The following is a 12,454-nucleotide window of genomic DNA, read 5'->3' as shown; positions in this document are numbered from 1 at the left end:
GTTAATCAACTGTTGTAACTTTAATTAAAATATTAAAGAGCCTTGCTTCCCCAGACTTCTGTCTCCTCAAATTATAGATTACCATGATAATTAGGGGTTTTCATTTTCACTGGAGTTGTAATACTCGATATAGTGTTTTTAAATGTTCAAAGTGCTTTCACATCTATTATTTTATTTAATCCTCTCAAATCCCTGTAAGATTGTCAGGCAGGTTTTATCCCTCCCCATTTCTAGATGAGAAAATCAAGGCACACAGAAGTTAGATATCTCTGAATTAGTTAGGGGGTAAACTAGAAAGGACTGCAGTCCAGGACGCCTAACCGTTAGCCCCAGGTTCTTTCCTTTCTACTTCGTCAGTTAAGAATTTAGGTAGAAATTTCCTCGTGTTGATTTTAGGATTTGGGGATCATGGATTAAATTTAAAATTTATTTCTTTTATACATACAGATATTTTTTGCTATCCCTTTACCTGTGTTTAGTTAAACTGAACTTGACACTCATTTTTTTTCCTTAGGATCTTTATGCATTACGTCAAAACTTGTAGTATTTCAGAGAGAATTCAAATATTCTCTGATGATACATATATTCGCATATCCATTTATCTGTTGACAAAATTTAGTACTGAGCATATTGGAAATAAATTGAGTTGGTATCAAAAATTTTCAAATTATAGACTGAAAAAAGCAGGGAGTTGTAGAAACCAGATTCACTCGCTGTAAGCAGCCAACAATGTATTTTTTTTAAGTAAACTTTTTTTTTTGAGATAATGGTAGATTTACATACTGTTAGAAGAAATGATACAGAGAGATGGAATGTATTATTGGATTTACCATTTTCTCCCAATGGTAACATCGTGCAAAACTGTACTTACAGTATCACAACCAAGGTACTGGCATTGATATAATCAAGATACAGAGCAGTTCCACAGATCCATCCCCTTGGTAGCCCTGTTTGTTTTTTTGCTGCTATTTTGGGGCAGGTGGTCGAAGTAAAGATGTGGAGGTCTTCTGCCATATTATGCAAGAAGCTTTGTATTAGCAAGGACGACTTCAGCTTGCTTTTCTGGCCCTGGAAGTTACCTTTTAACAAAAGAGTGCAATGGTGACAGTCAGCTGGGTAATACATAGCCATAGCATGCCACTTAGGCCAAGGTTAGTAAGGAATGAGCCCCTTTAGACATGCATTGCTGTGCCATGGTCCTGCTAGGACTTCTCCAGAATGAGCTGCCTCATGGTCCAGGCATTTCTCCGCCTCGGTCTGTCTACTTAGAAGACAATGGTGATTTTTACAGATACACAGTTTACCAGGTCTCAGCCTTGGAAGCATTCTGCCCTTTGTGGAGGAGCCAGTCCCCTTGTTACCAAGCCAGTAAGGCCCTTTTTAGCCCTTGATCCATTACCCATCCTGAGCGAACTCCCAAAGTTGGGCTTTCTCAGTGCTGGTGTTCCTGCCTCTTTGCAGCCTACTTACAGGTAGCACCGCTTAACTTGCTGCCACAATTATCCTTACCCATCCCTGTAACTTTCATTCCCCTGTGGCCTTCCAGCCAGAAATGCGGTCCTCGGACCTGGCTTCTCAGCAATTAGCCCTGAGAGGGAAGAATCAGCTGGCTCCTGGAGATAGACCTGAGCACACAGAGCCTCCCCACACCTTCAGATCGGCACCTTGCTGCCCAGGAGCCTCCTCCAGCTAGCCTTCCTTCCCAGTCCGCTATGGCCACTTCCAGTAGCAGCGCAGGCATCCGGTGGTCCAGACAGGAGACACGGACGCTTCTCTCCATACTAGGTGAGGCAGAGTATATTCAGCGCCTCCAGACCGTGCATCACAATGCAGACGTCTACCAGGCTGTCTCTAAGCGGATGCAGCAGGAAGGCTTCCGCCGCACCGAGCGTCAGTGCCGCTCCAAGTTCAAAGTCCTGAAGGCATTATATTTAAAGGCCTATGTGGCCCACGCCACAAGTATGGGTGATCCACCACACTGTCCCTTTTATGATACGTTGGATCAGCTTCTCCGCAATCAGATAGTGACTGACGCAGACAACTTAACGGAGGAGGCTGCGTGGGCCCAGCACTGTGATCAGAGCTTAGCAGCCCCCGACACCCCAGGGGAAGAGGGAGCCAGCGTTCTGGGAGCAGAAAGGACTCAGGCAGCAGATCACCAGCCCACCTTGAAAACAGTTAAGGAATCAGATGAGGATTGTCAACTGAGGATCAGTGACCAGATGCGAGAAACCAGTGACCTTGAGGACTCCTGGGATGAATCCTCGGGTGCAGGTAACTCCCCAGCGTGTGAAGGATCAGGGTCCCAGGGTCACTTGGTTCTAATCGTTATATGTTTGGATGGTGACCTCGTCAGCATCGTCCCTATTTCTGCCCCCTGCCCTCTTTTTTAAATCTAGTGGTAAGATAAAGGGCTTCAGGTTTTTAAGAGGTATGACCCTAGGTATGTAAGATATTAGAACTCCTTTAAACCTAGAAGTACTCCTTAGAAGCAAACTAGTTTTGGCATTGTTAATAATGGGGACTTAGGAATTTGTGGCTGTAGAGTAGGTTGGATAGCTATGTGGAAAGGGGCTCAGGAAGGCGAGGGGAGAGGTTTTGGATGTATGATTGCAACAGAACAAAATGTCCAGATAAGGAAGTGACTTCTTCCCCATCCCTTGCGGAAAGAGGCCTTGCTGGGAATACCGTAGCTTTGTCACTGTTCCTCAGCTCTGCTGCTGGCTCCAAGCATTCCCCTAGCAGGAATGTAATCTCTGCAACATTGTTGCTTTGTTTTTCAGGGTGCTCTCAAGGGACCCCCAGCTACAGCAGCTCCCACCACCTTTTCAGAGGTGCAGCTGCTCCCTGTCAGAGCAGCCCCGTGACCAGACTGGGGGTGTCCGGTGAGCCCAGCCCCTGCACCAGCTCCGTCCGAAACACTCCCGGGGTGGCCTCGGCACAGCAGCCTCCGGTCTCCTCCTCCAGAGTTCCTTTGGTTTCTGGTGGGGATGGGCCTTTGACCAGTGAGCCCCCTCCCAGGTGGGCAAGGCGAAGAAGGCGGTCCGTGGCCAGGACTATCGCAGCCGAGTTGGCAGAAAACAGGAGATTGGCACGAGAACTTTCAAAGCGGGAGGAGGAAAAATTGGACCGGCTGATTGCCATCGGCGAGGAGGCCAGCGCTCAGCAGGACGCTGCCAACGAGCTGCGCAGGGATGCGGTGGTCGCCGTCAGACGCTTGGCCACAGCGGTGGAAGAGGCGACCGGCGCTTTCCAGCTGGGGCTGGAAAAGTTGCTTCAGAGGTTAATTTCAAACACCAAAAGTTAGGAGCTGATCACACAAGGGTGTATGTCCTACTCTGGCAGAGGCCCGGGTCCAATGGCTGCCTTCTGGTAGCCTGCCTCCTTTTCCGTGTCCTCAGAAAAAAAAAGAGTGGATGGACCATTAATGTGCAGAAGGGTAGGAATGCTAGAATATTCAAGGGTAGAATACTTGCTTCTCCCAAGCGTCTCCACTAGTTGAAAGGCCTTTCAGAAACGTGAGAGGTGGCCTAGTAGACAACGGAAGCGGCCAAGTCCAGAGAGCTAGTTAGCCCTGGCTTCACCACTGATGCGCGACAACTTAGTTTACCTCTCAACACCAGTTTCCTCGGCTGTTAAAAGGGGGCAGCTTGCCTACCTCACAGGGTTGTTGTGAGGATCAGATGGCTTAAATAGATGTGAAAGGGTTTAAAAGTTTAAAAGCACTATACACGTGTAAGTTATTAAAGCATATGACCTTGGCTGAGGTCAGGCTAGGAGGAGGCACAGTCGCTGACAAGATGTAGAATTAGGGCTGTACACCAAGCCCTCATTGCTTGAATCTCCTAGTTTAACTTGACTGCTTCCTGGAGTTTACAATCTTCACTTCTTTAAATCTCTCTGTAGCTCATGAGGCTAATATAGACACAACACGTATTGGTACCTTTATCTCATATTTTCACTGCTGTGTCTGTGACATACCGACTAGCACACACTCAATAGTCAAACCATCTTTCCCTCCATTTTACTAGTCCTCAGTCTCTTACCACTATGGATATAATTCACAACTGACAGGGAGCCACAATCGTGCGTTTTGGTTCATATTGATAATCTTTGATATAATGAGAAATTGGCTGTCTTATAAAATATTACATGTAAGTAGATTCTTTGCATTCCATATTTTTTAGTTTCCTTGATTATGCATAATTATATATCTTTAGCATTGGTTTGCCATTTGGACCTCGTGGAAACAATTCAGATGATATCAGTTTCCCAAATGCTTTTAGCTAATTTTGTTCTTCTCTGTTAGCCTTTTTTCTGTCTAGTATGTTATAGAAGGCAAGCCCTAGAAAACTTTTCTTTTAGGGAACTTTCCAAAGTCACTTTTTCTCACACGTTATAGACAAAAGTTCACCTCATTAATGGCATATGATGGAATAGAACAGCTTTGGGAACAGTTGGGTGGTGTGCATAAGGACGGCCTGCAATAGCTAACTCTTTTTAAGCACCAGCCCTTCACAAATCCATCCCCTTTTCCCTCCAAAACACATACACTTCCTAGAGGAGATATGATGGTGTTGAGCCATGCTTCCAATTTGCTGTAGAAGGGAAGCCATTACTGGCCATCGTTAACCTAACTTAAAGCTCTTAGTGGTTATTTAGTACTTTCAGAAAGTACAAAAAGGAGACTTAGAACGTAAAGAGCTTTCCTCTAATCAAGAGGCTGGAAAAAAAGTGCAGGCATGTTGCGAGAGGTTTTATTTTCTATTTTGCCAGCTTGGTTGCTTACCTAAATGCTGGAAATAGCAGTAGGTGGAGAAATGGTCCAGACCACAGCGGGAACATACAGGGAGCAGGAATAGATGGCAGGTTTCTCTGGGGAATGGGCCATTCTGTAGGAAGCAGCGCGAGGTAGAACACACTGGAATCTAGCCAGAACCCCCAGATTCTAATGCTGCCACACTTTGTTACACTGAGCAGATCACTTGCCCTTTTTGTGCCTCAGTTGATCTCTAATATGAGAGGTTTGTACTAGGTGACATTTCTCGTACCTTCCAGTTCTAAAAAATTAGATGAATAGCATAACAAAAGGCAAAGTGAAATTCTGATTGCGATATTTTCAGTCAGAGCAGCGTGTTAATGTATGTGAAATTCTGGTAACAATTGTGTTTTAAGGAAGCATTCTATGGCATTAATATTTATGAATGTACTTGTGAACTTCTGTAAGCACCACACCCAGACACAGATTCCGTGCTTTTAAAGGAGCATATGTTTAAGGCACGGAAATGGAGATACATAATTTTTTTTTCTCAGTTGTTTTAGGCCCTTACATGGAGGGGTCCATGTCAGTTACAACTGGATAACACTACTGTAGATAGGTAGACTTTCTGGAAAAACAAGGAAGTACTTGAAAGAGTTAGGCCTGTACTATATTAATCTATTAATGGTAGCAAAGTACACAGGCAGGGATTTATTTGAGATAAAGAGCAGAAGTCAAGGTGAACTTGGGAGGTGGTAGTGTGCAGATCTAATGGGCAGAGTAACTTTAAGGTTAGGAATAAAACTAAAGGGGAAAATCTTTAAAAACAGAGAAAACGGGCCAAATCTTGTGAAGAGGAGGGAAGTCGTAATAAGGGGAGGCTGTAGAGAAACAGGCCCAGCCGTGACTCCCTGTCAGCCTGCAGGCAGGTCACTTGACCATTCTGTACCTCAGGCCCCTCACCTCTCCAGTGGGAGGCCGTCCCAGCTACCTCGCAGGAGCTGTGTGAGGGCCCAGTGGGCGGATGAATGTAAAGACAGACGTTTCCAGACCTGCTGGGCTCTGTACTGGGAGAGTGGGGGGAAGAAGCCCGGTAGTACGTGAGTGCTGGTGAGTGTGGGGCAGGGCCCTTCAGGAAGGAGGAGGAGGAGGAGGATGAAGGCCCTGGTACCATGGTAGGAGTGATGCTCTGCCTGCCTCCTGAAGCCCTCGACGTAAATGGTGCTGTGTATGCCAACCTGCCACCACCCTCTGTCTCTGTTCAGTAACTCAATCCTGGTGTGGACAAATAAAGTTGTCATCTGTACCTGGCTGTGGTCAGTCCACTACTTTCTGGCGCTACCGCGATCATTTGTCGTCACCTCCATTCTCTGCTTTCTGCTTCTCCGCTGGCTAACCTCCAGGGTCTGGCCTCTCTCTGGCCCTCAGAGCTACGTGTGCTTCTGGCCTCACCTGAGCGAGGCCCTCTCTGCATGGCAATTGAGAAAGAATTTTCCATTTCTAAGAGTTCTATAAATTCCATTAAAATATCCTTTTCTGGCAAGTTATCTTGTCTGAGTGATGGATAGCTATTTGGTGAAATTATCCTGGTTGACTTAAATTCTGTTCTAAAGGAAACAGAACCACTTAAGTGTCATGCCAAAATTACAGTATTGGTAGGGAAAAAAAATTACTGTGGGCACACTTAATCTTTTTTTTCTTACCCTTAAAATATTTTTCCAGGAGCTAGTATAAATATTGGGTTTAGGAAAGGGGCGGGGGTGGGGGAAGGCTAGTGGAAAGAATATTAAACTTTGCGTTAAAGATCTGGATTCCAGCTAGTTGTTCTATTAATTAGCCATGTGACTTTGGGCATTTTCCCCTTGTTTACACAGATTAGGGTCCTCAGATGTTCAGTAACCCTTCAGCAATTAGCCAGTGTTAATTTTCACCTGCTCTTACTAAACAGTTAAGACTGGTCTCTGGACAGAATAGCCACTGGCCCTTGCAAGAAGGATTTAGTGAAAGGGTCTACCTCATCTTCGTTTCTAGATGAAATTAAGCCAAAGATCAGACTCCTATCCCTGCTCATGGCAAAATACCTTAGTCATTTAGCATCTCACCGCGAGGCAGTCTAAACCCTAGCCCGGTAGAGAAGGCCTGGGATCAAGTACTGACTCTGCCCCTTACAGTGTTGGGAATATCAAGTAAGGTAATATATGTGAAAACAGTTTGTAATCTGCACTAATTCGTATTACTATTTTGAGCAACGTAACACCCATTGTTTTAATTTTTCCATTGCCATACACAATTGTTTAGTACCTACTTCGTATAGGACGTTATATATCTATCTACCTGTAGTACTCTGCACTTTTACATATATAATATTCATACTTTTGCTTAGTCCTTTCAGGTTTCAGGCATTGATTCATATTCAGAAACCAAGCAGCAAAGATGGTGTTAGGTATTCTGGTTCGCCGTTAGTTTGTGGTCCTTTTGTCCTTTTTATCTCAGTGGTTGGGTCTTAAGGATCAAAGATACAAGTATATATGACATAAAATCATTGATATTATGAAAATCATCCCCAAATGTATAACATCTGTTGATAGTAAGATCAGAACAAGGAAGAGCTATTTACTTTCAAATGTGAAGATTAGCCCTTTAATAGAGTTACTCTAAACGTAAATACTGCATCCATTCAGTCCTACCGTCTAAACCTACCGTAATATTGCAAGATTTTTTTAAATATTAAGCAACTTAATTTTGTTTATATTTTTACATTTGTCAAGTGGTATTGAAGAATATAGTCTTCTTTAAAACTTATATGTCAACAATAGTGATACAAATATTTAACTATGTTTATCTCTATGGACAGCTCTGATGATCCACAGGCTCAGAAATACATCAGGGATAGTAAATGTTTAGTGAGTATGCTTCTATTATTATCTCCCTGTTACACAAAGTAATTGCCGATTATGTTGATTTGGAACTGTATTTTTATTAAAATCATTCCTTATTTAACACACTCATAATTTCCTTCATAGGTCATTGAAAAAAATGGGAAATTACGATATGAAATAGATACTGGAGAAGAAAAGAAATTTGTCAACCCAGAAGATGTTGCCAGACTGATATTTAGTAAAATGAAAGGTATTGAGCAAAAGAAAAGATCTTTTTAAAAACTGACCTTTTTAAAAAAAAAAAAAAAAAAAAAAAAACTGACCTTTTTTGATCTGGGGCTAAGCAGGGTGATTGAGCGAATGAGCAGTGAGGAGACCTAAATTATGCTAGACCTGCCCGGGCCACTAACTGGCTATGTGACCTTGGTTAAATGACTTATTTTCCCTGACGTTGGTTTCCCTAGAAGTAATGTAAATGGATGGGGCCAAATTAGCATTTTCAAAACTTCTTAAGATGAAGTGACCAGGCAGTCCAGTGGCTAAGACTCTGCGCTCCCAACGCAGGGGACCGGGTACAATCCCTGGTCAGGGAACTAGATCCCACATGCATGCTGCAACTGAGAGTTCGCGTGCCGCAACTAAAGATCCCACATGCGGCAACTAAGACCCAGTGCAGCCAAATAAATAAGTATTTTTTAAAAAAAGATGAAGTGGCCAATAAGCTTGGCGAATAGTGAATATCATATCTCCTTCAAGATTGACAGTGCACTCTCCACGGTAATTTAGGCAGATTAAGTAGGTCTGGTTTTATCGCCACTTCAGGTGAAGGCTTCGAGCTGAGCAGCCTTCTGTGGAGCAACCTGAGGGATTCTGGAGTAGATTACCGACAAGGCTTACTTACTTCAGCTCTGGAATGTGTGATGGATTTGTGGGATGGAAGGCAGCCTTTCACCATGGTAGTTGGTCTGCACATTGGTGCATTAGAAGCTCATTGTCTGAGAACCCGTCTAATTTGGGAGATGGTTGAAACTTGGAAGCCTAAGAGCCAGGCACTTTGGAAAGTACTTAGTTCGATGTCCACGAACTATACCAAAACCACAAAAAAGTAGTGCACAATTTAAGAGAGCAAGAGAAGATCATTGGGGTGGAGCAGTCAAGTGAATTGGAAAATCCTTATAGTGAGAAGGTCTTTGGCTCAAATTAACAAACCTCAGAGTATCACTTGACATTTTTGTATATCATCAGAATTTATTTTTATATATTTTTTCCCATTTTATTGAGATATCACTGACATACTACAGTGTATAAGCTGTACAGCGTAATGATTTGACTTATGTATATCATGACATGATTACCATAGTACATTTCGTGAACTTTTAAAATATTTTTTTCACGTACAGAAACAGCACATTTTTTCTTGGGCTCAGATGCAAATGATGTAGTTATTACTGTTCCATTTGATTTTGGAGAAAAACAAAAAAATGCTCTTGGGTAAGTATAATATGGGGTTTCTTTTACTTGCTTAGTTAAAGGAAATAACAGATTTCACAGTATCACTATATAGTGAAAGGTAAAATTGCGTTTGAAAATAACTTACACAATAAAGTTGTATTTGTAAATACATGTATATTTACATATGTAAATCGTGTGGTAAAAAGTTATGGTAATAATCATTAATAGTTCCTTTATTTTATGAAATGTCAAAAGAACATAAAATTAAATGTAACCTTCTTAGCTATTTTGATTGGAAATGTTTTTGATTACCAGGTTAAGTTGATGTTTATGAATCACTTTGCCTTAGTGTCATGTAATTAAGGCTTACGTGGGAATTATAAAAAAAATAAGCAATTTTAGAAAATATTCGCTATTATTTTTTCACCTTAGATTAACATCTAAACAAAAAGTTGTATTTAGTTTTTATAGGTTGTTATGCAAATGTAATTGGCAAGCACCCAGTCTTTTTCTCTGTGGATAGAGTTCCCTATGGGGCTTTGCTGAACACCTGAGTTGCTTCTGGGGCAGAGAATTGCTTTATTTACTTGCACTTTTGGGGTGTTAAAACTGTGACCCTAAATTAAAGAAGTTGGAAAGTAAGGCAATTATACTTCAATAAAGATGTTTAAAAAAAAAAAAAAAAAGAAGTTGGAAAATGCTAAAATATATTATAAATATGTCCTAATCTCTTTCTAAAGTTTGTAAGCTTGAGCATTTGGAGAGCTTTCTCTTCCTTACTCAGTATAAGCATGTTATTTTCTTTGGCAAGGAAATAGACTCTGAACATTATTATTTTAAACAGAAAGTGATCTACGCTTAAAGACTTAGGTCTGTTTCTTATGTTCTGTTATCTTGCTTCTAAAGATCATTACCCTTCATGTTCTACTTGTGAAGTCTTATATGCTATTGCATAAAATCTTTAGCAGAGCATTTCTAAAAATGTAGACTTGAACATATTGTGATACTAAATGTATTAAAAGTAAATTGTCCACAGGGAAGCAGCGAGAGCTGCTGGGTTCAATGTTTTGCGGTTAATCCACGAACCATCTGCAGCTCTTTTGGCTTACGGAATTGGACAAGACTCCCCCACTGGAAAAAGGTAAAAACCGTATTTGCAGCTTTAAGTTTTTCACTGCAGAAAACATTTTAGATTATAGCAATTATTTCAGTAGAGATTGTTATATAGCACAGTGGTTCCAAGCCTTTATGGATGGAAAGACATCGAAACTCTCACCTAGAGTTTTTCAAATAGATGAGAAAGATGTCCTAAGAAAGCAGAGAAAGGATATAACAGGCAGGAGGGAAGGTTGAGCTTTTCCGCCCTTCTCTTATCACCTACACTTTGTCCCCTTAGTGGAGGAAGATTTGAAATTTATAAGCCCAGCCAAGTTCCAACTGAAGCTCTAGGGCACTGTTAATTTTACTACCAATTCTAATTATTAAACATGCTTAGAAACAGTGAGGTCTTTTATGTGCATTTGTCTTGGCAGGAGATGGGGGAAAAGCCAGTATGGGGATTTAAGACTTCATTTGATAATGAAATAGTAAGACATACTCCTAATTTAATTATAAAACTTGTCTTAATAGACCTGACACATCGTGTAATTTTAGGGAAATCAATTCAGATGTGTTAATTTCCCCTAATTGTGTCATTTCATTCATATCTCACAATTAAACTAATATGTATAAATTACTAGGAGATTTTTTTTTAGGTAAACTAAAATATAGAATATAAATTAGGATATCAGAAATTTTGGATTTTGATACATAGGAAATTAACTCCTAGTTTTGCATATGTTTTACTTTTGTAGAACATGTTATTGCAGTAGTAACAAGGACAATATTAACATAAAATTTCTATGTTTAATTCTCTTACAGTTCACTTTAATTACAAATCTCTTCTTTATTTACTTTGAAAAGTTAATGTTTTGAACTCCAGTTAGAAGAATACAGTTTTACCAGTACAACTAAATGAAAAAGAGCTTTGACTTAAAATCAGATCTGGTTTCTAGGCTTAAGTCATCACTGAGTGATGACCATGGACAACTTAGTTACTCATGTGAGATTTTCAGTTTCCTCATATGTGATTTACAGTGACTTGTTAGTTTAAGAAGTCAAACCTGGCTTTACAATGCTGTGATTCTCTCATAACTTACTCATGTTATCTTTTTTTTTTTAGCAACGTTTTGGTATTCAAACTTGGAGGAACATCCTTATCTATCAGTGTCATGGAAGTTAACAGTGGAATATATCGTGTTCTTTCAACAAACACTGATAATAACATTGGAGGTACACATTTCACAGAAACCTTAGCACAGTACCTAGCTTCTGAGTTTCAGAGGTGAGTATAAAGGGACTTGATGATATATTTCGACTGAAGTTTCACTTCAGGTTTAATTTTTTTCCTAATTTATTTGAAAGTGCCCTTCAAAGGAGGACATGTTTTTTCCAGTGCGCTGGATATTTTTGTGTCTAAAGTTCTAAGGTCTGTTCTGGTAAACAGGGGGAAGCAGAGGCCAAGCTGCCCAGTGCAGTGTACTTGGATTTTTCCCTCAGTTCTTCAGTGGTTGCTTTTATGTCTGGATGAAGGAGGGTAAAAGCACTGAGGCCTCACTACCTTCTGAACAGTTTTTACAGGTGTAGAAGATTATGTTATAGTTACATTCCAGTAAATGAATGTCTTGCAGAGTGTTTATTTTATTACTAATCTACTACCACAAGGAATATTTTAGTTTTGTTGCTGGATGTAATTATTCCATTCAAAATTCTAATCCTGTTTGGCACATCATGAGTCAAATATATAAAGGTTATATTTGGGACATTCCTGCTGTAAAAAGAAGCTGAAATAGCATTTTCATCAGTTTGACTAAACTGGGTAAAAAAAAGTCTTGAAAAAGTGATAATTTCTCATTTCGTTAATAAAGACCTATACTGCTTTTTGTTGTAAAGGTGTTCCAACTCAAGGAGGGGCATTGTTAATTTTACTACGGATTTCAGTTTTTAAACATGTTTAAAAACAGGGCCATCAATATCACCACTTAGCAAGCAGTTTTAACAATTAACTCCCCTTGGAGGTAGAGGAACTGTAATTTTAACGTATTTCGTTATGTTTCAAATTTCTCTGAAGAAGCACTTTTAGTTCTTTTTTTTTTAATGCTGGACAGATAATTTTGTGCCATCAAACAATAATCATGCTGCGGTTGTAAGGGGTGAGGTGTGAGACTTGACCCAGTTGCATAAATCTCCTTCAACCTCCTTTTGTCTCATCTGTAAAAAGATGACGGCTCCTGTACTTCTTCAAAGCACAGTCCCTTATTGTGGT

The 12,454-nt window shown here is 40.6% G+C and overlaps 1 protein-coding gene across 4 annotated transcripts in view; it reads left to right on the top strand.

Moving 5' to 3' along the window:
• Positions 1-12,454, top strand: part of HSPA14 (heat shock protein family A (Hsp70) member 14) — a 39,706-nt gene that overhangs the window by 2,080 nt on the left and 25,172 nt on the right. Inside the window, exons 4-10 of one of the 4 annotated variants that reach the window (XM_036842239.1) lie at positions 1,547-2,274; positions 2,784-3,282; positions 7,614-7,662; positions 7,783-7,888; positions 9,039-9,129; positions 10,127-10,231; positions 11,312-11,473. In XM_036842239.1, the coding sequence (XP_036698134.1) occupies positions 1,713-2,274; positions 2,784-3,282; positions 7,614-7,662; positions 7,783-7,888; positions 9,039-9,129; positions 10,127-10,231; positions 11,312-11,473 (1,574 nt within the window). In that variant the 5' untranslated portion in view covers positions 1,547-1,712. The remainder of the gene's footprint in view (positions 1-1,546; positions 2,275-2,783; positions 3,283-7,613; positions 7,663-7,782; positions 7,889-9,038; positions 9,130-10,126; positions 10,232-11,311; positions 11,474-12,454) is intronic. The other 3 variants (XM_036842240.1, XM_036842241.1, XM_036842242.1) reach the window with 3 other exon arrangements.

Source organism: Balaenoptera musculus, chromosome 2, assembly GCF_009873245.2.
Source record: "Balaenoptera musculus isolate JJ_BM4_2016_0621 chromosome 2, mBalMus1.pri.v3, whole genome shotgun sequence".
Lineage (NCBI taxonomy): Eukaryota > Metazoa > Chordata > Mammalia > Artiodactyla > Balaenopteridae > Balaenoptera > Balaenoptera musculus.
The sequence above is the reverse complement of the archived record's forward strand: the minus strand, read 5'-3'. Positions and strand labels throughout refer to the sequence as shown.